The sequence below is a fragment of the Leuresthes tenuis genome, unplaced genomic scaffold (genome assembly GCF_036924035.1).
Source record: "Leuresthes tenuis unplaced genomic scaffold, fLeuTen1.0.hap1 SCAF_21, whole genome shotgun sequence".
Taxonomy (NCBI): Eukaryota; Metazoa; Chordata; class Actinopteri; order Atheriniformes; family Atherinopsidae; genus Leuresthes; species Leuresthes tenuis.
In genome coordinates this window covers 27,378,049-27,403,378 of record NW_027325375.1, presented here as the reverse complement: position 1 = coordinate 27,403,378, position 25,330 = coordinate 27,378,049, and the positions used below count along the sequence as shown (strand labels likewise).

General features: G+C 42.5%; 2 protein-coding genes across 4 annotated transcripts in view; one reads left to right on the top strand and one right to left on the bottom strand.

Moving 5' to 3' along the window:
- The window catches only part of npas2 (neuronal PAS domain protein 2), a 37,886-nt gene extending 18,819 nt beyond the window's left edge, over positions 1–19,067 (top strand). For both annotated transcript variants that reach the window (XM_072374384.1, XM_072374383.1), the window contains exons 2-22: positions 2,565–2,759; positions 5,429–5,485; positions 6,280–6,434; positions 6,528–6,619; positions 7,024–7,113; positions 7,296–7,416; positions 8,543–8,656; positions 8,745–8,863; positions 9,720–9,802; positions 9,904–10,010; positions 10,097–10,244; positions 10,398–10,482; positions 10,572–10,698; positions 11,761–11,858; positions 11,957–12,043; positions 12,346–12,540; positions 13,082–13,282; positions 13,586–13,770; positions 13,857–13,949; positions 14,039–14,249; positions 15,259–19,067. In XM_072374384.1, coding sequence (XP_072230485.1) covers positions 2,704–2,759; positions 5,429–5,485; positions 6,280–6,434; positions 6,528–6,619; positions 7,024–7,113; positions 7,296–7,416; positions 8,543–8,656; positions 8,745–8,863; positions 9,720–9,802; positions 9,904–10,010; positions 10,097–10,244; positions 10,398–10,482; positions 10,572–10,698; positions 11,761–11,858; positions 11,957–12,043; positions 12,346–12,540; positions 13,082–13,282; positions 13,586–13,770; positions 13,857–13,949; positions 14,039–14,249; positions 15,259–15,477 — 2,643 coding nt within the window. In that variant the 5' untranslated portion in view covers positions 2,565–2,703 and the 3' untranslated portion in view covers positions 15,478–19,067. The remainder of the gene's footprint in view (positions 1–2,564; positions 2,760–5,428; positions 5,486–6,279; positions 6,435–6,527; positions 6,620–7,023; positions 7,114–7,295; positions 7,417–8,542; positions 8,657–8,744; positions 8,864–9,719; positions 9,803–9,903; positions 10,011–10,096; positions 10,245–10,397; positions 10,483–10,571; positions 10,699–11,760; positions 11,859–11,956; positions 12,044–12,345; positions 12,541–13,081; positions 13,283–13,585; positions 13,771–13,856; positions 13,950–14,038; positions 14,250–15,258) is intronic.
- A 202-nt stretch (positions 19,068–19,269) lies between these two features.
- On the bottom strand, positions 19,270–24,513 carry radx (RPA1 related single stranded DNA binding protein). Of its 2 annotated transcripts, none has more exons than XM_072374385.1 (15): positions 23,549–24,513; positions 22,771–22,913; positions 22,501–22,693; positions 21,983–22,091; positions 21,803–21,903; positions 21,613–21,732; positions 21,438–21,533; positions 21,178–21,354; positions 20,944–21,101; positions 20,757–20,866; positions 20,596–20,634; positions 20,438–20,517; positions 20,132–20,371; positions 19,492–19,671; positions 19,270–19,416 (listed from the first exon to the last, which is right to left on the bottom strand). In XM_072374385.1, exons 1-15 carry the CDS (start codon positions 24,144–24,146, stop codon positions 19,283–19,285), a joined length of 2,478 nt encoding a protein of 825 aa, XP_072230486.1. In that variant the 5' UTR covers positions 24,147–24,513; the 3' UTR covers positions 19,270–19,282. The 2 variants fall into 2 exon arrangements, with proteins under 2 accessions (XP_072230486.1, XP_072230487.1); XM_072374386.1 differs by having other exon boundaries at positions 20,132–20,368.
- Positions 24,514–25,330: the final 817 nt, after the last annotated feature.

Here is a 25,330-nt window from a genome sequence, read left to right as displayed (position 1 = left end):
TGGGATGTGTAACTGGGTCGTATGTGTTTGAGGGAAATAAAAAGTCCCTTTTAGCTGCATTACAACACAATTCACTGGATATATGGTTGAGCAATGCATAGTAATCTTTGGTGGTTTATGTCTTTGCTCAATAGTTGAGTCTTTTAGGATTGCTCTGTGCCTTCAGATTATTTCCTTACTTTATTGGCTGTCACACCCATTTCCTATCTGTAAATTAGGTACAAAGTGTGAACTTTAAAATCAGATTAAAGAGGCAATCTTCACAGTTTTCTAATAGTACACCTGCTGCTTTGGACTTCCATTATATTATCTGATATAAGAACATGAAGTTTGGATAAACTGAGACTTGAAACATGTTTCTGCTGTCTTCTACTGAGAAAATGTACATTTTATCATATTCTTTGAGCTTATTCTTTATTAGAGCAAGTTCCCAATATGAGGACAGGGCTCTATAGACATAATCAGCAGTCATGAGGGGGAAATGTGAGGAGGGATGATTTTAAATGAGCCGTCTGTGACTGGTGTTGATGGCTGTGAACTGACCAGTGAGTTTCTAAAATCAGCTGACTGACACCAGCGTGCCTCTTCTTCTTTTGATATCTTACACCTCTTAGAAGTGTAAGTAATTAAATTTTTGCAAGTCATGCAGTGTTGGTGCACAACAGGTCCGTAGCTCATGTCATTTTGGTTGAAGTCGTGCTTACAGATGAGCCACAAACAGCTGTATGCTCGCTGTGAGCAGAGAAAGAATCAAAGATAACAAGAAAACACTCCAGTAATAAGATATCTTCATCACCTTCTCAGAGTTTTTTGCTTTCTTATTAGGGGGAGAAGACACAATACTTAGTCATCTCTCTCTAGTTTGATGACAGTCTTCTGAGCAGATTATTATGGGCTGACAGTGGTCCCTGTTTATCTGAATAAGATTTAAAATAAGCTATATCTGGTGTTCTCGCCGGAGGCAACTCGTTGTTCACATTGAACAGGACGAACACTGACGACTGCCTGAATTAAAATGATCCACATCATGTAATTGTAATATGAAAAATAATTGATATGGGGTGTGAATTATTTCCAGGTCACAACACCATGATTCATTTTAGTGAGTATGTGTAATTTTACTGCTGTGAAAACGACTGGCTTTGAATAAGATAATTACCCTTTAATAACATCAGGCCGCTGAAATCGGTCGATCCAGACAAAGTGCAGCGTATTTTTTTGACCGTGGAAAAGAACACAACGATTTGTTGCAGCTGGTCAAGGCTGCACTCTCCGGGTTTGTAGTTTAGTTCGTAATGGAGGCGCCTGCTACGTGTTGTTTATGCTTGCCATACACAAAGCAGGTGAAGAAGGTGGCTGCACTCTGTTTTATGCTGGCTTATTAAAAGAGGTGTCTGCCTCCAGCAGTTTTCTAGGTCAGGGGAGCTCCTCCTGTGCAAAAACACTTATTTAGTAATGAGGTACTGCACCTGGGTGAACATGCTTAATTTACTTTACATTGCATTATTAATGTTTCTGCAGCAAAACACATTAAGTCAAACAAGTCTGTTACTTCCAGACACAATCATCACTGTGAGTGTTTGGACAAAGACGCAGGTGCTATGATTTAACTTCTGCAGCCCACCATTCGGATTGGAATAAGACCATAAAATGTTGTTCAGGGGAAGACTGTCAGCTTTAAATTAAGAAGATTTAACACAAATAATTAGAATCGGAGATATATCTTCTAAAAGTCACTGAGCGCTTCACTCGTGAGCAGCTTCATGGTCAGATGTGCCTTTTTCCCTCCTGCTTGTTTCAGGGAATAAAAGGGTTTGATTCCAAGTGTTGAGTTTACAGTTATTTTACATGGAATCGATTTGCTGCCCAGATGTGTATCAGCCCAAGGCATCAAAAGGCCGAGAAGACAGCTAAAGCAGGAAGTAGAAATGTCTTTACGAGGCACGAGTGTAAATGAAGTTAACTTTAAGGTCCATGCTGATGGTAACATTTGAGATAAAAGAAGACGTGAATGGATGAAACCAAGATTGACTCATACCAAAATGTTCGAAGACCTTGTCAAACAGGGCGGAGGCAGAGTTATGGTAAGTATGGCTGCCAGTGGAAATGGGTCACCGTTGTTTACGCTGACAGAAGCAGCAGAATCAATTCTGAATTGTATCCAGTCCAATGCTGCGGAAACTGACACGCATGGGTGTCGATAGACTCAGACCCAACATGTAGCTGAAGTAACCCAAGAGCTTCTTCAGGCTAAGGAATGGAGTCAGTCACCTGACCTCAACTTAGCTGAGCTTTCTGCAGACAAAAGGATCCACAAGCAAGCATTAACTTGTGAAATGGCTTAATAGTTTAATTAAATAGTTCATAGTTTGTTCTGTTATCTGATTAAAGCCCTTACATTAAATCTTAGTCCCAGTTCGATCTCCTGACTTCATATCATCTGACGTCGGAGCCACTTATAAAGCCTCGATAAAGATAACACTTAGATCATCTCAGATCAACTTTTTGTCATAGTCCTGATGCTCACTTTCGTGAATTGTAATCAGTTTTATCTGTTTTCACAGGATTTTCTACTTCTTTTCTGGAATTACGGAGGTGGGCGATTGGTTGCTGGTAAATTTTTCTAAGAGAGCTCAGACAAAGGTGAGCGCGGATGGGACTTAAAAGACTTCAGAAAGGGCCTGGTTGGGAGAAGGAGTGAGTATGGACAACCTGTCTGACTTCGGCGGCCCGTGCCCGTCAACCCACAGGGAATGGGAGTGAGTATTGAATCGAGTTAACTTCAGTTTGATTAGATTTATGCTCCATATACATTGTTTTATACCCTCACAATAGAGAATATTGTAAAAATTCCCTCCAATATTTTATTAGCCAATTTCCTTTTTTTTTTCAGTCAGCTTCACTGATGTCTGACCTTTAAAAACCCATGAAATACAATTAAATACATTTTTCTCAATGAAAGCTTTATCTAAGTGAGACATACTTTAAGTACTTAATAGAAGGCAAATATTGCACTTTGTAAATGTATCTTGACATTTTGCTTTAATTAGATAATGATGACAGAAACGTAGACGGGAAACATGGGAAACCAGAACAGGAGGATGACCTGCAGTAAATGTCACTCATAAATCAGATTAATCAGAAGTTTTGCCCTAAAATCTTCTTTTTTGCTCATTTATTCCTTAAAATAACATTTCTTGTGTCTCAAACAACATTGAATATTTCAGTGGTTGTCCTGTTTTATTCCATCTCAACTTTAATTGAAAATCTTTAAAAATAACAGTCATCTCACAACTTATTAAGAATAGATAATTATGTTGAAAAGACATATCAGAGTTTGCACTTTCCTCAGTGCTGCAATATTAACGCTGCAGTCATGTGAAAAGAAAGTTTCCCTTCCTTCAATGCTGAGGCTTTAAGCTGTGAGAGTCCTGCTTCTCTGCCAGGAGTTGAAGGTAGATCAGTACAACATTTTACACTGTATCATTATTTATTCAACACACGCTGAAGCAGTGTGTGAAAAACTAAGTCCACCCTTCCTGCCTCCATGGGAATTGAGAGGATAAGTAGCAGCCAGGTGCTGTTAATCAAACTGTTGCTGCCCATCAATCTGGGAAGGGTTACGAGAACTATTTGCAGTCCATTATTCTAGAGCGAGAGAGATTATGGAAAACCTTCAAGGCAGCTGCCAATCTTCCCAGGACTGAACGTCCCAGCAAAGTTCACTCAAAGGTCAGACCGTGCAGCGCTCTGAGAAGCTGCCGAAAGAGTTCCATCTCCAACTTTACAGGCCTCAGTCAGCGTGTTAAATCTGAGAGTTAATGACAGCACGATCAGAGAAAGACTGAAAAAGTATAGTTTGTGTGATGGTTTGCCAGGAGAAAGCCGCATGTTTGCAAAGTTACGCCTGAACAAACCACTGAGGCTTCTGGAAGAGTTGGCATGGGGACACGGTTAGGTCTGTCCGACAAAATCAACAGAAAAGAAATGTGAACGAGAGCAGCTTTGTTACACAGACAACAACACAGCATATCAGGACAAACACCAGCTGCCAAGCACGGTGGTGGAGGCCTGATGATTTGGGCGGGTTCTGCAGCCTGTGGACCTGGGCACCTTGCAGTCATTGAGTCCACCGTGAACTCCTCTGGATACCAAAGTATTCTCGAGTCAAATCTGTGCCCATCTGTCCCACAGATAAAGCTGGGCTGAAACTGGGTCATCAACAGGACAATGAACCCAAACACAGCAGCAGATCTACAGCAGAGTGTCTGAAAAAGAAATGATTTGAGGTGTTGCAATGGTCCAGTCAGTCCAGACTTCAGACTGAAATGCTGGGGTGGGACCTTTAGAGAGCTTTGCATAAGCAAATTCCCTCAAAGCTCACTGAAGTGGAACAATGCTACAAAGAAAAGTGGGCTAAAATCCCTTCATGACAACATGAGGCTGGTGACATCACACAGAAAAGAAAAGTTTTTACTGTTAAATGTGTTGTTTTTCACACTCTGCTTTTACATTTAGCCTTGATTTTTGTCAAATTGATAACATGAAGGTGTTATATGTGAAGACCAGATGAACCAGATGACCCAGCAATGACCTGATTATTGTTTTTATTGTGTCATGACACATTGAACCTTAGAACTGAAAGAGGACACGCTTTCATTTTCACATGATTGTAAATGTCTTCGTCGTCTTCAGAGTACTGCAGACTTGCAGAATTCTCTGTGGTTTTAGCCTTTTTACACACACGGATCATTTTTTAAAATAAATTCCATCAGAAATGAACCAAACTTGAATCCACCGCTGACCAGATGCTGTTGGGCTTATTTGGGCTGTTTACATACAAAAGAAATAGTTTCTGACTCCGATTATCTTTGCTGCTAATCATGAACTATTTTAGTATGTGAAAACAGGAAAACACGGTACCATGTTAGCCTGTATATGGCGACTGTATAACTCCAAAATACTGATTATAGAGCGGGTTGTTTGTGTGCCACAGTGACCTCTGAAAAGTTGGAGAAAACAAGACACTTCAGCTGGGTTTGCAGGTCACACGAACAGAATTATAGCAGCAGCAGTGGAGAGTGTGTTGTTGCTTGAAATAGTCAGAATGAGGGGTTTTCTCCTCTTGTAAGTTAATGGATGCATGTCTCTATTGAAGAACGTATCCAGTGGCTACATTTGATTGGTCTGTCTCAGTTTCAGGCCAGTGGTACCGTCATGTTTCACTGGGACACTTGAACAGAGGCGTGTAACACCTGAATCAGCCATTTTTGATTTTGTTATCAGCACCTGTGGTTTCCTAATACAACTAGTGCAGGATAACGACTGATAAAGGGAGTGTTTAGTGTATCAAAAGTGCAACATGCAATGCTGTCATCATCATGTGTCATAGAAGCTACTTTCTAATAATGTGTCTTTCTGTTTTTAGTACCAACAGCTGTGTGGAAGATTTAATGGATGAAGATGAGAAGGACCGGGCAAAAAGGTACTTAAACCTGTGTTTATGTCATTTCTTTCCATTTGGACTCATTGAACAAAGCTTATCCAGTGTGTTGAATTATAAAATGAGTTTTCAGACCATATTTTAATGCACATTTTCAACTTCAAGCCAAATCAACCTCAATACTGTGTTGTTTTAATCATTCTATGTGCCTGAAGTGGGTGACAAACTAAGATAACCTATTAAGACTCACATTTACACTGGCTGGAGGGCGCCTCAGGTCTGAGTGGGTTAAGGTGTGCATCATTCTGTGGCAGCTTCTACCTCGGGTGAAATGGGTAGAAGAAAGAGATCTAACTGACACTGAAAAGTCTAAAATGCCCTCCAGGAAGTGTAAAATGCCATCTTGAAGAACTCAAACGATCGGGGCGTGATTACCAGATAATCAAAACATTTTGAGGCAAATACCTAAGATGAGTGCAAAAACACATTGAGAAAGAAATTAGTTTGTAGCTCACCAGCGCTCCATTTTCACCTAATTCTGCACCTGGAGTGAGATTCACAAGCTAGAGCTTTGAGATTTGACCAAGAGGTATCCAAAGAGACAGTTTTTATGGACAGATGAGGAGAAAAGGACACTTTATGGAGCAGAAAGGTGCCTTTTGTGGGATGTTTTCATGAAAGATGAGATAATTGGACCATATTCTTTGTTTATTCTGAGCTTTAATCTTCAATCTACAGTGTGCACAGGGTAAATATTGTAGAGTTGCTGCGTAGACTGGTTAGTCAGTTCACCCTGCAACTGACTTTTTTTCCTCTCCATCTGCTCACCATCATAGGGCATCCCGTAACAAATCGGAAAAGAAAAGAAGAGACCAATTCAATGTGCTCATCAAAGAGCTATGCACAATGCTGCAGGGTCAAGGCCATCCGCGCAAGATGGATAAGTCCACCATCCTGCAGAGGACTATCGACTTCTTGCAGAAGCAGAAAGGTAGCAAACTGTAATGCAGTCTTTTGTGTTTAATTTCAGTGGTTTCGGGTGAGCTAATCTTTGCTTTTCTTTCAACCTTCCGTCCTTTTTCAGACATAACTGCGCAGAATGAAGTTTGCGATGTGAGGCAGGACTGGAAGCCCTCATTCCTCAGTAATGAGGAGTTTACTCAGCTAATGCTGGAGGTAATGTTCAGGAGGATGTGTTTGTAGTTGTGATATTTAATGGTAGAAAAATGAAGTGAACGGCCACAGAAAGCTGGAAAAGATACCACGCTGACGCAGAGTTTTCTATTCGCATCCAAATGGCATTGTTTATGGTCGTTAAAGTGCACACTTTGTCTTGTTTGTCTTGAAAACATTGCAGAAGAATGACAAACTCTCCAGGCTTATATTGTTGAAACGGAATAAACGAGAGGGGCTCTGAGTGCATCTTCCCCCAAGGCCAACGCTATTTTACGCATTTTTAATGAAAATTTAATGAGCTCTGCCTTTTCCTATGTTTCTTCTCTTGCCTGGAAGTATTTTTTGCTGACAAATAGACCTACCGCATAGACCCCTTCTAACCTCGTTTAACCAACCTTTTACAGGCCCTGGATGGTTTCCTGGTTGCATTAACTACGGATGGCAACATCATATACGTATCTGACAGCGTGTCTTCACTTATTGGCCATTTACCGGTAAGTGAGAGGGTTTAATAAGTCATCCCAGAACAAAGGGCTCATGATCAGAGACAGGCTAGATGATGATAAAAACCTGATATCATTTAGCTGTGAAAGTGTTGGTAAAATGTCCAAACGAGGGCAGAACAACACATTATACTGAAATGACTGACCGTCATTTATTTCTCTTTTTGCATCAGTCAGATATGGTGGACCAAAATATCTTGAATTTCCTCCCGGAGCGGGAACACGGGGAGGTGTATAAGCTGCTATCATCCCACATGCTGATGACTGACCCCATTGCTGCTGACTTCCTTGACAGTGAGTATCCTGCTGGGCGGCCTCCCTGCACGCACCGTGTCTGGGTCATCGTGTTGAAGCACAGTGGAAGTGGAAAGGTTAAAGCCTATAGATCGTCTTCCATTTTAGGAGATCAAAACATTAATGTAGGGGAGGTAGTATGACTTCCAGTGTGGCCATTTGTGACGTGCAGCTCAAAAATCTCTCGTCAGATCTTTGTCTGAAACTGAAAAACAACCCTTGACTCTTGATGTATTTACATTTTTCTCACAACGTCTTCAAAGAACATCGTGACTAAGCTGTTCATAGATAGAGTTGCTGCTTGGAGACTGTAGTTTATTGGATTGCTTATCAGTGTGTTTCTTTGATTAGACTTTTAGCTAATAATAGGAGCTAGCTTGGTATCATAGTTAAGACTTCAAGTCACTGTTATGTTAACACAGTAATCCAAAGCAATGTAGAATGGGAGGCTCAAGACACTGACCTTAATCCTGTGATTCTGCTGGGCTTTTCTGGGGAAGAGAGAGCGTGAGTTACCAATGTCTACCGCTAACCTAAGAGGCCTTAATAGCAAACTGTCACAAAGCCGACTGTTACCAAATGTCTGGTGCGATCGTCGCCTTTTCTGGACGTCCATCTGTGTCAACAGGAGTCTTTGCTTTTAACAGCGTCAGAATTTCAGTTTGCTAATGGAAACAAAATAAATTTAAGGTGTGTGATGGGATGTGAGACATTTTCAAAGGATGCTAACACTAGCTCGGCCTGTCCTCTCAAAACTTTGAGCTTTTTTGTGGAACAGATCATCCCAAATGTGAAACTCTTCAGGAATTCAGGTGTTGAGGTCACTGCTGCATCAGAGCAAATGCTTCTTTTAAACCGTCGACATTAGAAATCAACTATGATCTCCCATTGATTGTCAGAGAGATATTGACTGTATCAGAACATAAAACTACACCATAACCGTTTGCTGAGTATTTTCCTGGTTAATAGCAAACACAACCTATTGTAGCAGTTGTTGAATTATGAGTCCAATTAAAACATTTACTTTGAAATTCTACCTTTATTAATGGCCATGACTATATGTCAGAAATATGTATGAGTACTGTGTTTTTATAGGGTCTAACCATCTTTTTTCTTACATTTTTAGGTGAGGCACATATTGAATTTTGCTGTCATCTAGCCAGAGCTAACATGGACCCAAAGGAGCCGCCTGTATATGAGTATGTCAAGTTCGTCGGGGACTTTAAATTTCATAACAATGGTGAGAATCTTTTTCTTTTTTGAAAAAAAAACCCCAAAAACCCTCAGTGAATAATTAAAAAAGAATGTCCATGATCCTCGCCACGCAGTGCCTACATCTTCCTGTAACGGGCTTGAATTGACGTTACCGAGAAGTCTGCAGTCATCGCTGGAGGAGCAGGTCTGCCTCATCGCCACCGTTCGATTAGTCACTCCACAGTTTCTAAAGGTAGGTGCGACTTGATGGTTAAAACTTTTGCTTTTATGACTTCCAAAGGAGTGAAACATTAGGCACAGTCAGCATGGCCACGGAAAACATGGCACAGGAGGAAGGATTGTTGGCTCTTTTTGGTCCATACCAGCTCCTGTGTGTCCGTGTCTTGTGGCACCAGCTGATTACATATTTAGGATACATCCGATCCCTAAAGTGCTTCAGGAGTTGAAACCTTGATACTTATAACCTGAGGTCAACACAGATCAGTATTTTATATTTAGCTCTATCTAAACATAACAGGAAAGTTATACATTTCATACATCATTTAAATTCCAGTGCGTGTGATGAATTATTCACAGAAGAAAATCCTGTTTGTCCGGAAGCCCCAGATCTCTTAGACAGGCTTCAAATCTCCCTCACTCTTTATTCTGTCTGATTTTCCAGATGAAATAACTGCAGCAACAACTTCTAAAGCAATTTTTTAACTCCATCAGCTTCTTTTGCAGACTAATTTCAGTAGTCATCTGCATTCGTTCACCATGTACTTCTGTGTTCAAGGTTACAGCTGCTTGGAAATATGCAGAACATTCAAACTCTCTGACTGTGACACACAAATGTGATCACAAGTTGATTGAATAGGAAGAAAACTGCAAGGCAGTGTGACCAAATACTTGACCCTAAAGCAGCACACTGTACTTCCTGCGATAAACAGCATGATCAGTGTCTCTGATACACTGTGATAAGAACTTACTGTGAAACCATCATCGGGAAATTTTCTTTTTGATGTCACCGCCACATGAATATATACGAAATGATAATTTCACCCTTTCACGATGAAGACCGTCTCATTTGTGACTCTGTTTGGGTTCAGGATTTGTGTAACGTGGAAGATCCCTGTGAGGAATTCACTTCCAGACACAGCCTTGAATGGAAGTTCCTGTTTTTAGATCACAGGTAAAAGATGTTTCTGTTCCTGACGATCATCACTTTTTGTTTTTTTTTGCTGTAAACTGTTGATCATCCTCCATGTTTACCATCATTTTTTGTCTTTTCAGAGCTTCACCCATCATAGGTTATTTACCCTTTGAAGTTCTCGGGACCTCTGGTTATGATTACTATCATGTGGACGACTTGGAGCTCATAGCTCAGTGTCACAAGCAACGTAAGAAACCTCTTTTTTCCTCCACTTTCACACGTGTGTATTTCTGAATCCAGCACATATGTGAGCTCTCTTTTCTCTTTCCTCAGTAATGCAGTTTGGAAAGGGTAAATCCTGCTACTATCGCTTCCTCACCAAAGGACAGCAGTGGATTTGGCTGCAGACTCACTACTACATTACTTACCACCAGTGGAACTCCAAACCTGAGTTCATCGTCTGCACTCACACTGTTGTCAGGTAAGCCTGACGGTTCTCCCTTGATATTTTCTCACATCTTTCAGGAGAGATATGTCCACTGTTGCAGGAATAGAGACGTGAATGGGTTATCTTGTCAAAAATAACAGTGTTTTTTAATTAGAAATAACATGCGTTTTTGTGGCTGTTGTTCAGTTACGCTGAAGTGCGAGCAGAACGGAGGAGAGCTTTTGGACTTGAAGAGCTGTCTCCACCAGAGATAGCCCCCTCCTCTGTGAAGGTAAGAGCCCAACAACGTGCAGGGTGACCTTCATTAATGTTGCCTCTTCAGATCCTCACCTCAGTGCTGAACATTACTCTGTGCCCCAGGCTCAGGAGCTGTACTTGGACATCTGCTCCACACTGGACGCTCCACGGGACAGAAACAGTGGCGCACGTTCAGTGTCTTCCCACAGCTCCCGGAAGTCCTCCCACACAGCGCTGTCGGACTCTGCGTGTGAGTCATCCTTTGCTCCCTAAAGTGCTAACTCACTCAGCAGCAAGTCATTATGTAAAGAAATCCTGCTCATGTATGGGTGGAGGCTCTGTTATTTAAATCTGGCTTAAAAATGGGCTGATTATCATTCTATCATTCTGGGTCTGACTTTAATGCAAATGGCAGATTTGATTTTTTTCCCCCATTTAGTTTTTAAGAAAACCCCACTGTTGATCCTTTGTTATGTAATCTGAGATGACTTTGGGGTCCGTGGTAAAACCCCTGCACATAGGTTGGGATACAACACCTTCTGATGTGTGGGTTACTACGCATCTATGATGAGAGCTTTCCAAAGCTTTAACACGTCATGTTAGTTCGAGCCCCTGTTATTCCACCCAGCGTGTAGTTAGCTAAAGCATTTACCTGCATATTGATTCATTCCAGTCACAGTTTTTATAAAGTAAACAAAAGGCTGTGGTCCTCCTGCTCATTCAGAGCAGAGGTTTTTCATTTTGTGTGAGCTACAAACATAAGTCTGTAGCAGGATGAGATGGCAGTCAGCGACTTGTGAATCAGCAGTGTGGTTATACAACCAGAAAGTTTCTCTGCTCCCTTTTAAGGAGCATTTCTGTTAAAGTTAAGGGGGTCTTGAATCCTTCTAAAAATGTAGATAAAGTAAAGCGTCAGGCCAAAAAAGGTCATTTCCTGAACCTCTTTGCCATCTTGGAATATACCCAGAAACCTGTGATAGTAAAACTAGTTCATTCAGTAATATCAGGTCGTCGGCTAACCCCGATCTTTAAGCACATGATGTTGCGAGTCAAACGCAGATCATCTGATTAGTTCAATCCAGCAGATAGTTGTATTAAGGGTTTTATGACTCTGTTAAGAAGTGATGAAGTGGTATGTCCCTCTAAGTGAGGTTTCTCAAGTCCAATATACAGATACCAAATAATTTCCCCTAAAAGGCAGCATTACAAAGTACATTTAGATTATATTTACCTTTGTTGTAGATATAATCTCTCAGTTGAAACCGTGATGGTGATCTAACTGAGCAGCTAAGTGATCTGTCTTCTTTTGCAGCAGTGAATTCCTACACAGAGGCCTGCACACCATCATGGCAGTCTGCTGCCGTTGGACAGGACAAGACGTCCACCAGACACCAGCCGAGTGGTTCAAAGGTCAGTTTATACTGTGTGTCTTTATGTGTTTCTCTATCTGTGGAGATAAAGATGGTCAGAGATGCTAAACTGTAAAACGTTTCCCTTTTTCCATGTAGAATATGGCACAAAGACAGAATTCCTTTGACCTTGCCCCCCAAATGAGTCTCCCCCTTTCTCCTACCTGCAGCAAGCACTCCGCAATGGTTAGTCTTCCTCTCCTGCCCGTTGTCTTCCTCTCATTTGTTTGTGTACAATTTCTCGCTGTTATGGCTGTTGCTGCCGTATATGTTGATTTCACTTGCTGCTTGTGTACAGAGCCTCCTACCCTGGTTAATGTGATTGTGATTGAGAAAAAGACAATAAAGAGGATTGTATCTTAATTTTAGCTATTTATTGTAGATTTTAGCATATTGCTTGTGTATTTCTTTGAGAGATCAGTCATCCAGATAGGCACACTTGAAAGATGAATTGAATGAAATACACTTTTGTTTTTTTCCGTTCACAGCAACAACAGTCGCAGCAGCAGCAGCAGCAGCAGCAGCAGTCCTCCATGTATCAGCTGCAGCAGCCTCAGCTCAGCGTAATGAACCAGCTGAAGGAACAGCTGGAGGAGAGAACGCGCATCCTGCAGGCCGACATAAAGACGCAGCAACAGGAGCTGCATGACATTAAGGAGAAGCTTAATCTTGCTAATCTACAGGTAGCTTTCTGGCTAAATAGGAAGAGAAGACCTCTCAGTCCATTTTTCTGTCTTAAGTATTTAGCAGTGCTTTTCATTGGTAAACATAGTGTTGTTCTCTGCATTGGAAAAAAAAAAAAAAAAACATTCAGCATGTGCTTATCAGCTGAAAGGAAAATGCAGTTCCTCTCTGGTGATGATGAAGTGTCCCCACCTAGAGGCCAAAATTAGTCACTACGTGGTACAGATAGCCTGTGATAGTGCTGCAGGGTTTGTTCATTCAAGTAAAATTGTCCCTGTTTGATGCCATTTCACCCTAAGTGCAAAGATGAGACGACTTATGCCTCACATGAACAGCTTTTACCAACCAGAACTAAAACTGAGCTGATCCATTTTTGCTTGTGATTTCACCTGAGCATGAATTAATCAAAGGCATGACAGACATGTGAATTAGATTGGAAACGAAACTAAGACAGAAGATGGAGCATTTATGGAATTATATGGAAGGTTTTTTTTTTAGTTTTTTTTTTAAGTGAATTGATGTTTCCTGTCTGTGCGTTAGATGTTGTTACAGCAGCCTATCCACAATGACTTTGGCCAAGCCCAGCAACAGCCTCAGCAGCAGGGTCCTGGAAGGCCGGCCCAGCAGAGCCAATCAGGGGTCATCAGGCAGCTCTCGGGCCACCCCAAACCAGCATCCTGTGGGGCGCACAGTTCATCCCCCCACTCTGTCCTCAGAGAAAACAGCTCACCATCAACGCAGGTACAAACCTGAACAAGAGGAAAATTGGATGCAATCTGCCCCTTAGCTGCTAGATGCCACTAAATCCCACACTCTGGGGAATGATACTGAATTACATTAGGTTATATCCGACTGTGCTACCCATTGATTGTTGCTGTTTTTTTGTTGCAAAGTGAAATTTTAATCACAAATTGTTGAGATGATTTATATTTCTAATGAAGATATGAGGCAGTTTTGATGAAATCTTCCAAACATTAAGGCTGTTTTTACTCCCAGTGAAAGTTGATTGGTGGATTCTGGTGTCAATTATTCACTTTGTCGCAGGTCCAGCAGAGGATTGCACGGAGTGGGCAGTCGCAGTCGGTGAGTTTGCCCGTGCAGACGAACACGAGTCTGACGATGCCCTTCTACAGCAACCCTATGATGTTCTCTCAGACGAACACGAGGCCTCAGCAGGAGGCAAACCAAAGACACACAGACAGCCAGCTCAGCCAGGATGGACAGTTACGGTAAGAGCCCTGAAAGAAGCTCCTGTACTACTTTTTGGATGCTGCACACAAAGTCTCTCCGCTGACAGATTCTGTCTTTTCCGCAGAATGCTCCTCAACCAACCAATGCAAACATTGGTCCCCACTAGCGGTGTCACCACGCAGCCTTCCCAGTGCAACATGGGCATCTCCCAAACCCTGTAAGCCATCAGCTTCCACACACAGCGTCTGTATGTGTGTCACATCGTGTCATACTGTGTCTGAGCTCTTCACTCTGCCCTCCACACAGATACAGCTTGGAGCAGCCAATCATCACCCCTTCCTTCTCCATGCAGCAGGTCAACTGTAACGCCGTTCTCGTGCCCTCTCCGGTTTTCACTTCCCCCATAATGATCCCACACAACACCTTCATCACACACCAGTCCCAGTCAGCCTACCACAGTCAGCCTCAGGCCTCTCAGCACTCCCTGCAGCTCCAGCAGCCGCAGCAGTTCTTTCAGGTACAACGTCCATGAGATGCTTTGTCCCATCGCTCTTTATTTATCGATGTATGCATTCAGACATTCAAAATGGCGGCTTGTGCATAGGCGTGTGTTAGTTGGCGTGAAGCGACTTCTTCACTTACCGATACTACCTCACAGACACTGAGCGGGTTTCAGTAAGAGATCTGAACATTTCAGACATTTTATCGGCCGAGCGTTTTTACATGAGGATTTTGATAGTGATCCGGGGGTTGTCTCTCACGTGGCTGATGCCGATCTACCATGAGATTATTTTTAAATCCACTTTTATGGCTATTTGTGATAGACATGCTCCTTGTGGAGGGATTAGTGATGAAGACAACACTGTGTTCACTGAAACTATCTCCGCTCGCATCAGACAAAGAGATGCTGCCTGGACCAAAGCAAAGAAAGCAAAAGATACTTTGGATTGGACTCGATACACATAAAACATGAAGAAATAAATGTGAAATCAAAGTGTGACTAAAACCCAAATCATCCTGCTAAATTTATGAAACCAGTTAAATCCTGAACAGGTTCAAAGTTTAGTCCAGGATAACACCGATATTTCTGATACTTTTAGGCTTTTAATGTCTGTTGGCTCAATCTTTGAATAAGTGTCTGATGCAGCGTTTCATGTCTGCGTCTATCTGAAGCCTCCCTGAAGATTAAATTGGTTTAGAAATGATCTTTCCAGAATAATTGAATGTGTGTACATCTGCTCTCTCAGCAACCACAGCTGTTCCATAAGGATCTATTGCTGCCCTAATTGCATTTATTCATTTTTACTATAAATGTGTTTGGACATGAACTACATCATAAGAAAATACATTTATTTGCTGATGACACATTCATTTATACTGTGGCACCTTATTTCAGTCAAGCTGAGTAAAACACTTTCTGTCTGTGTTCCTCATAAGTGGAAAAACCTTCGGAGTATCACACGTTCACAAGCACTGAACAACTAAGCTTCGCCAGAGTGCGTTCATGTTCTCTTTTGTGTCTGCAGATGAGTCAAGGACTTGTACACGGTGGGTCTACTCCAGCTTTCCTGCACGCCACCAACGTCCCACAGCAAAGCACTGTGGGATACATTCAGCAGCAGTCTCAAACACAGCAACTGCCTCTAACACAGCAGCAACAGCCGCAACAGCAGCAGAGGCAGTACCAACATTCCCAAAACCAGACTGGCAGCGTCTCCGACTTCCGGAATATGCTGACTCGGTAGCACTGAGGACCGCGTCGGTGCGCTGAGATCTGTCTCTGTGACGCGGCCCTGCAGCGCGCTGCGGCTTTAGGAAGTCAAACTTGACGTGAAGCTCTGCAGCGGCAGCGCCTGAAAGCGAGAAATCCGCTTGCGGTGATCTGACTTTTGATGTGAAGCCACTCGCTCAGAGGAAGCCGGTCTGTGCGTCACCGAGGCTGCACTGACCCGACGTCCCTGTGGGACCGGAGTCTGAGGCGCTGGGCCTCCGCCGTGAGGCCGCATCGCACTCAGAGAGACAGCTGGAGCTGGTGGATTATCAACGCTCTTAAGATGCTGCTTTTACACGTCGACATGTGGAAGTTCTCATCTTATAGAGCTCTTTTTTAAGTGTCTGCTTGCACCTTGGTACCACTTCTCCCCAAAAGTAGAATATTTATTTTTCCCATGAATTAATTTTCTATTCTGTACATGAGTATCAGTGAGATTATAAAGCCAGACACCACCACCCCCCCTCGGTAAGAATTAGTTTGTTTCACGAAGGGATTCGTGTGTGTGTGTGTGAGAGTGACACCCCCCCCCCCCCCCCGTTGTTCTCCTAAAGCGCTTATTTAGATGTGTTCAGGGCAGGTCAGTACAGAGGTGAGATGACCCTCATATCAAAAATCAGGACTGGAGAGCATTTAGGTGGAACGGCTGGAAGCCCGGAGGGATAGTTTCTCTAAGTATTAGAAAGTGTATCTAGATTTTTAAAGCCTCAATCTGGGTCTGAAGAAGGGGTGCTGTGAATATCTCACTACTCCTCACACAGAATGACAGCAAAGCTCTGAAGTTGTAATATTAGGAGCGTCTGATGAGCTGTGCAGCACGTGTCCTCGTGTGATAAACAGCTACCAGAGGCTGGGAAGAATTGTGCCTTCAACCGTGACTCAGTCATGGTGCAGTTTGATAGTTTTGTCTGATTACGGCTTTAAAAATCCAGCTCAGGTCCATTTGAAATTTTAAAAAAAGTATATTTTCATATAAGGATAATTTCTTATTTTCTGCATCAGATTGAAATAGAAGTAATCTAGATTTGTATTGGATATATAACAAATCTATATCTATATAAACATATATATTTAGGGGGATTTTTGCAACCTTTACATGTCCATAAAGTCTTTAGTAATAACCTTTAATTGATAAGACTCATTTAACCGTGATCTTAAACCCTAATCAAATCATTTGTTGTGCATCTGTGACATACATGTATTCAAGTCAAAGTAGGGAAAAAGACACTAGTTTTATACTCCAAAGTTCGAGATCGTCGTGTTCCTTTTGACAATTAAAGGTCAACATTGCTCCTGGTGTCCTTCCCCCATCATGGTGAACATTAGTTTTCATTTACTCCACCATCAAACTAAATCCTGCAGAGATGGAGGAGTCTGCCTGCTCCCTAAACATCTGGTCAGTGTTGTTGTTGTCGTTCACTCACTTGGACAAACATGCACTCTCCCCCCAACCAAGTGAGCTCACCTACAAATTACCGCCAGCAGATGTAGAAGCCTCCACTTCCTGAAGTATTTTACAGCTGCGGCGACTAAAAAACACTAATGTTAACAATTACTGCGAGTATCAAACACGATGAAGTCTGTCCTGTCGTGTTTTTGAGATGTTACAAGCTTTTTGTGAGACAATCTCAGCTGTGAAGGAGCCGTGCTGCCATGTGTGCAACTACTTCTCATCTTTAGCAGCTGCGAACACGTGCGCTGGCTTCATTAAAGATGTTTCTCTTCTCCATTTTCACATGGCAGAGCAGCGATAATAGTGGGGCAACAGTTGCTGTCGACAGAGGATTGGAGTGTGTTGCACTGAAGCAGCTGAGTAACATCTGGATCAGTGACAACCGTACACAAATAAAAGCTTCAGAATCTAAATTTAAAAGTGCTCCAAGCGTGGCTGAGCATGAATCGGCTTGTTGTTGCTGCACTTCAGAGAAAGCAGCCTGTTTGTCCTTAAAAGAAGAGACTGCACCCATGGAGGCTCACTATGTAATAGTCCCATTCGAGACTGGTGCTGCTCATATTGCACGACAAGACTCCACACTCAGCATGTGCGTTCAGTGCCGTTTTACACTTTTCTATGTGCAATGTCGATTTGATCGAAGAATGTTTATTTATACTGTTTTAAATGTCTCAGAACAGATGTATATAGAGGTGTATTATTAACAGTTGTACCATGTAATTTATATGGAAGTATTTTTTTAATGAAATCGTCCTGAACATTCCTTCAGCTGTACTTTTTCTTAAAGGTGCAGTACGTGTCCACTGAAGAGAACGGTTACACAGGACTTTTTTGCCAATGTGCTGCAGAGGGTTAGACGCTCCCAAACATCACGACTGCCGAACAGTTCAAGGGTCACATAGTCACCGGGATAAAGAGATTAAATGATGATTCAATGATTACTTTCTTATCAAGCTGCTCATTTCACGAACAGTAATTCAGTTACAAGTAAAAGTGCACTTGTGCATGATCATTAAGACTTCACAGTCCCCCCTTTTCTTTTCTTTTCCCCGTTTCCACGAGTTTCAGACACGTAACTGTTCCTCAAGGTCCAGCTCCACCAGCAACTCAACAGGTGCCATAGACCACTATTTTTACTGTTTTCTGTCTTCATTATTCTTCAATACGATTTCAAAAATCTTGCTGAATATCCAGTTTTCAGGGAAGTGATGGTTTAAATTCCTTTTTTGGCTACTTTTTATCAGAGCGCATCATTCAGAGAAGACTTCCGTATACGTACACAAACTGTTGCGTTTTCCGTTTGCCTTGCAAAGGTGGTGTAGGGAAACTCCGCTCATTCGTCTCCACACCCGAATTATTGTTGCTTTGGATGTCAAATGATCTTTAGAGCTTATTTTAGGCGTCTGTTGCCTCACAAAGGTTGTAAATAATCCGTCCGCTGTGAACCGCTCTCCCACGTTTGTTCTCTTCAACCCTCAGAACGCCGTTCTTCTTCATGGGTTTTGTCATTGAGTGTCATTGTTTTGTTTTGTTTTGAACACATGTGAACAGATCACATTTAAATTGTACTTTTTCCTGATTTGTACCGTGTTGACTTGATGACTCGCGTGTCGGATCGATGCTTTCTGTGTTGCCAGGACATGAGACACGAACGGAAAAAGAAAGAAAAACCTCCCTGATATACAGCCATTTCTGCAGTTTCAGTGCAGAATCAAACATTGAATATATTGTATAATAGAATGTAAAATAAAAAAAGACAAATATTATAGGCTGAATAGTTGTTTATTTTATGTCTAATAGATTACATTTATGTATGTTACATGATTTTAAAATTAAAGTAATTTTGTAACAGATGATGAAGTGTCTTATTAGAGGAGGTGATGCTTTTCTTTTCTTTTTTACATTCAAGTTGATGTTGCACAGTCACTTTGTGGCTCGTTTCCTCTGTATTTATCATAAAAATAAGCTTTAAATATATTAACGTTGTTTTAAAAGAAATTAACAAATTAAGTTTACACTTTAAACATCTCTATTAATTATGCTATATTGAATTATTTATAAATCAGCCTGGATATTGTGAAATATATGAAAATAAATATCTTTAAACGTTTGTTTTTTTTATTCCTGAGCGAGCTTTTTACTCTAAAGGTTCAGAAACAGAAAGAAAGCTTTCATTTGCACTTTTTTTTTTATAGATTTCAGTCTTTTAATCATAAAATTATGTGACATATGCTGTAAATGTTCAACACGAAACCAATCGTTCATCTCTCCAAACAAGCTTGCTAAGTACATGATTACAGGATCATTTCTCGGCTCTGATTAGTTTCTAATGAAGCGAAACATCCGTCAGTTTGTACACCTTGTTGATAAGGATTTCCACCTCGTCTCCACCCAAATGGCAGAGGTCCAAAACGCACACCACATGCGTGTCCTCCAGCTCGTTTGCAGTCACCAAGACGTCTGCAAGAAGAAAAGCCGACGTTTAGAGTGCAGCCTTAGAACAGCGAGTCGTGTCCTTCTGCCCGGGTGGGTTACCTGGCTCAGGAGTTGCTTCTGTTCGGTTGGCCGAATCCCTGAGAGGGAAGAGGAAACCTGAGGAAAGGCAGGACAGCATCGTGTTGTCGTGTGGCTCCAGAGGAAGGCCTACAACCCGCGGGTCATCGGAGCGCGAGACGGGAAGAAAGGCAGCGTCGACGGCGATCTGCTTGTTGATACCTGTGGAAAAAATAAAGATGCCGTTCAACCACAGGAACGGCTAACAGGTAAGGTGCAAGTCACCTCATAGCTGCATTAAGATGTGATGTAAGCACAGCACGCATGTAAGATCAATTCTGAGTTACATGAATCCTGGTGGTTTTTAAAGGGCGACTCAGACCTCTGACTGTGTGACTTGGTTTCCGCTGACAGCAGCTCTCAACCTCGGAGTGACTCAGCAGTGACATAAATGTAATACAATACAAGCAGAAAGGTCAGTAAGCTGTGGTTGTTCAGGACTAACAGGGAAAGACATTTTGTCCGGCTGAGACACCCAAAGTGGGCCACATCATTTGTGGCCTAGATTTTTTGGATGAGTCAGCGCCTCGTGTCAGAAACGAGAGCATGAAGGACGCTGACGTGATGCGAGCAAGAACAAGTCGGAGACTAAAGGTGTAGCAAGTCAGAGTTTTTCTTTGACCTAGTATTGTTAGCTGGAAGTGTCCCGGACAAAGTGCGGGTGGGACGGTGTCAGCGGTTTGCTCCGGTGTCCACCGCGTCGGCTGGAGGTTACTCCACTGCAGGAGTTCGTTCTTCTCATCGAACGTGAACCTGCGAGAGATGCTGTCCTGGTGCAGACCCCCCCCACGCAGATGTTCAGAGACTTCCTGCCGCTGCTTCGACCAGCCGCTGCTCACCCAGGACAAAGCGCTGGAGTCTGCTGGAGGAGAACGTGAAAGTTTATCAGGACACACGCTGCGGCAAAGATGAAGCTCCAGTAACTCACCTTGACTTGGACTTTGTTCCTCATGTTGAAACTCCTCTAACTCCTGATCTTCTCCTTTCTTCGTTCTGTGTCCAAACCTCCTGTTGGAGCAGAAACAAATGAGCTGTGAGGGCTTGAAAGGGTTAGACGATGAACACCATTACATTAATCTTAACTACCTTTTAGGTGGAGTGCTGCCACGAGTCTGTGCGGCTTCACTAGAAAACATGAATTAATTGAAGTTAAATTAAATAATTCTTGGCTCTAACTTTACCATTAAAGTACAATTAATGACTCAATATCAAGCTCACAAAAACAGAAGTCAGAATTCAGTTCATACTTCATTTGAATCCGTCTTTTCCTTCTGTGTGTTGAGCTTTCGTCAGAAGCCAAACTGTCCACAGCAGCCTGCTCGGCCGTCACGGGGTGACTGTGAGGGTCTGGTGCGACCTGTTCACAAACCAGTGGATTTATTCTCATTTCAGCCACCACTCCTAAGAAAAAGCTTTAAGACTGACCTCCGTTACCTCTTCCTCTTCCGTTCCTCGGGACTCCGAGGTCTTTGGGGATTTCGTGTACTCCACCGCTGTGATCTGACCTTGGATTGCAAGTTTCTTATGTTCTCTGTATTGCAGGGTCTCCAACTCCCTCTTCAGGTCAGCCACAGAAACCAGAGGAGCTTGACCTTCAAGCAGAAGGGAAAGACTTTCAGTTTAATATCCCTGAAAGCTAAACCTTAAAAATGGCACTACAGTTCTTACATGAAAAACCTGACGTGTCTGCTGTCGACTGTGTGAATAACTGTGGGGGGTGGGGGTAGTAATAATGGCCACCAACAGCAGTCTTCTGCAGGATGATGTTGTCTTTCAGAGTCTTGGTCCACTGGATGAAGCCCTTCACTCTGGGATCACTGACGTATGGCTGACCCTTGTGGTAGCCTGTTGTGGACACAACATCTACACTTCAGCTCCACCTGCACCCCCCAAAGCCACCACGACACACCACCTACAGCTGCACCAACCTGTGATGAACATCTCGGTCTCGCAGCTGCTTGTGAGGTACGGCAACGAGCCTTCCACCTGGCAAACCCTCATCTGAGTGCACACCAGGTAGGTCACTGCGACAGAGAAGACGATGAAAAGATAAGACTCACGCCCGAGTTCGGCGGCAGACCCGTCAGACACGAGCTGACTTACTTGGACAAATATGACTGAAGATTTCAGCTTGAGACGAGGAAAAAAGCTCCAGGATGAAAGGGTGGTTGGACGTTCCGTCCACCGCGTGGACCCAGCGATACGTCCAGTACTTCTCTGGAGCTAAAAGGCCAACAAGGTCAGTGTCTAAAAGCAAGTGAAGCCGTTAAGATTAAATACGAACGCATCTTACCCTTGTTGCCTTTACTCTTCACTCTCTCGACACGGCCAACGAATGTGACCAGACCAATGACATCGCACGCGGAATTGTTGGGCAACTTCTCCAACTCAGACCTGAAAGAGGAACAAACAACTGTAATAACAACAATAATGGAGGTAAGAACTCAGTAATAAAGCCAGAGCCGGTCATCACCTGGTAGTGAACTGGTAGGAAACCTCTGGCAGGCCCCACTGAGGCGCCACATTCTTTGGCGACACCACAGTGATGACCGAAGCCGGGTTACGAGGATTCAGGCAGATTTCTTGAGGAAATACACAAAAACAAAGAACAATCTCAAGATTTCGTGAAACTAAATGGAGATGATAACATTCAGAAGCAAAGAGCCCACTTTCAGGCATCGAGCAGCACCAAATGAATTTATCATTTTTACAAACTGAATCAGTAATGATTCCCCACTGGTTTTATAACATGTTATCATGGTGTTACAAATACAAGTCGCCCTGTTTAGTGCTGTGCATGACTTCAATGTTAAGTGCACTTTTACTGTTTTAAAAGATGCTGTTTTTCCTAAATGCTTGACATTGCCAATCCGAGCTGAGTACAAAATGAGCACCTGGGGTATTTGTATATGTTTATGTCTGATAATATTTCCTAAATTTTCACATTTTTCAAATGTAAAACTGTGACATGGAGTCAGCGTCTGTACGTACCTACAGAGTCAAAGTTCTTCATTCTGTGATGGTCCATCTGTGGTCGTGAGCGGTTTGGGTAACTCTGCTTCAAGCTGTAATTCTGGAGGTACAACACTGTGCCAACGTTGAGTCTCTGGTAAAACTCGGGACAAAGTTCGTTCCAAAGCACAAGCGACATTGAGCCACTCTGGTCAGCGACTTCGAAGTAGGCCTGAAATACAACCGAGTACCGAGATGAAGGCGTTTACGCAACTGCGCTGGACCGCACTCGAGCAGGTTCCAACTCACCTGGTAGGGGTAATCAATCTTGAGCCCGAACTTTCCATAATACCGTAATCTGGATTTGTGTATGATCTTCACCAGGAGAGGGAGAGGTTTCCATGAGATTCTAAAGGAGCACTCCAGACTGCTTAGGAGAGTAATCTTGGACACTGAAATGAAGATACTGCAGATCAGGATGTTTACAGCCTTTTGATGGCCGAACCCAGCTCTATTCTGCCAAACTAAATAAACAAATAAATGCATGTATATAAAGGAATAGGTTAGCCGAGACAGACAGGGAGCAGATTTCTGTCAATATGTTTTAGACTACAGCTGTGCTCTTAATTCCAGACACATACAGTGTTGGAATCAATTAAATTATAAGAAATCCTGGGATTGTAAAACCCCAGAATGTAATGTAAAGTAGGAATTGAACTCTCTTCACTGCTGTGTGAACAATGCTGTGTTTTGACAGTTTGGTGCCAATCATGCGGTGAACTTTTTAAGTCAAGGGATCCATCAACAGAAATACTGATGCCAAGGAGTGATCATGAGTCATGTTTATTCATTCATCAGGTAGAGAAGCCAGAAATCCACGAGTTTACCTTTAGGATTATACAAGCTGGAGAAACAAGCCGTTTGAAGACATCAGCCCAAGTTCCCATAAACTATGATGGACACTGCAAGCTATTTTGGTCAAGTTTTGTCATCCAGGACATAAACTTATACTAAATCAAGCACGATTGCTATACCATGCATCATATGCAGCTTATTCAGTTCCTAAAAGAGAAGAGCAGTGACTCACCGTCCAGCACTGTTTCAGATGAGGGAGTCCCGGAGGTCCAGACGTCCCCCTCGGGGTCGTCGTTGTTCCACAGAGACAGGTAGTGTTTGCGGCTGAGCTGAAGGGGGACATCGCTTTGCAGCACCGAGCTCCTCTCCATGCCATGTTTTACCAGCATGGGCAGCGGACCGACGGTACTGATGCGGGGCAGGACCGCAGAACCCTCCGCGGCACACCTGAGCTGTTCAATGCAAATATAACCGTGTCCCAGTCTCCTCTCGTTGTAAACAAAGGAGCACTGCGTGATGCTGACGTCACTCCCGGTCCTCAGCGTGTTTTTGTGCACCAGGTGATTCAAACTGGGGTGGAGAAAACATTTGGCTCGCCAGACTCCGTCTGTGACTGTCACGTCGTAGCTGTAGCTGTCGAGTTGCTCCTGCTGCCCCTCAGTCCGCTCGGACAAGTATCTCTGGACAGCAACGACAGCAACGGGAACCGACTCTTCAGGTCCGAGTTTGAGGCACTGTGTGGATGATAACCGCTCCAACGTCCTCTGAAGGAAAGACACTTGAGAGGGAGCAGTCACCATAGAGGACCAAGACGAGTTATCCTCCATCATTCACAGTTAATATCTACTAGTTAACTAAATACTTATTTATAACTGATAAAACAAGTTATTGCTAAATATTCGAAACGTGTCCATTTATCTTACAAGAAGTAGGTCACCATAAAATAATCGATCATTTGTACTTTTTTGAGGGGACACTGCTTAACAAGAAAGAGATATTTCCGTTACCGCTCGCTAACGTTCGTAACGACACGGTGCTGTTTGATGGCGTCACCATTTACCTCAAGCAGCAAACCGCGTACGAATACAAAGCACTTAACTTAAAACACACATTTACACAACATGTTCGAAGTTGCTGTATCAAGCACTGAACCCTGACACCAAACTAGTCTGAAAATGTTTTCGGGAGATTCCCGGTTTTAAAAATCCGCGCTGAGCTGCGCAGGAAACGGTTAATGTGACGTCATCAAAGCGACGAGTGGGAATCCTATGCGATCGTGTAGTTCATGTTTACTTTGTTATTATTGAGAAAAAGTAGTTTTAATTGCTTACAATTATTGAAATAAAAAAGAAATGAATTGCAAATAAAGACCATGTAGGTACAATAAAACATTTAGATTTTTTTATCATATACAAATATGATTTAACATTAGTTTCTTCACAGTAAATGTTGCTAATTCTTTATTTTTCACTTCTTTTACTTTTTTTTATAAAAGCATAAATACTTAACTAATTTATGCCGAAAATTATGAGTTGGTTCTGAAGAACGAGCTATGAACGACTGAGAAAAACATTGAAATATTAGATATTATTTAAAAAATTTCTAGACTTTTTTAAAATTCAACAGAGGTTTATATAACCAGGTTAACATTAGGCCAGGTACATCCATCCATCCATTTTCTATACCGTCAATCCGTTAATCGGGTAGCGGGTGGGCTGGAGCCTATCCCAGCAGTCATCGGGCGAAAGGCGGGGTACACCCTGGACAGGTCGCCAGTTAGGCCTGGTTCATTTTCAGATAATTGTGTGTAATTGGCTGAGATTCCAGTATATTGTACCATACATATATGTCTGTTTTCCAGTTTCTCATCTTGGCTTTCAGATGGATTATTCTCTTTACTAAACAAACCTATTCGTGGGCATCCGATTGTACTAGAATTTATTTATTTTAAAAGCAAATAATTGTTGCATCCAGATGATTGTATTTTATCCGGTTACTTGCAGTGTTGCTGCAG

Bases quoted from the DNA above. Each gene is read 5' to 3' on its own strand.
- radx (XM_072374385.1), bottom strand. From the start codon at position 24,146: ATGATGGAGGATAACTCGTCTTGGTCCTCTATGGTGACTGCTCCCTCT. The intron at 22,914-23,548 runs GTGAGTCACTGC...TCTTCATTTCAG, and splicing joins ATCTGAAACAGTGCTGGACG to TGTCCAAGATTACTCTCCTA. The intron at 19,417-19,491 runs GTAACCCACCCG...TTCTTCTTGCAG, and splicing joins AGAAGCAACTCCTGAGCCAG to ACGTCTTGGTGACTGCAAAC.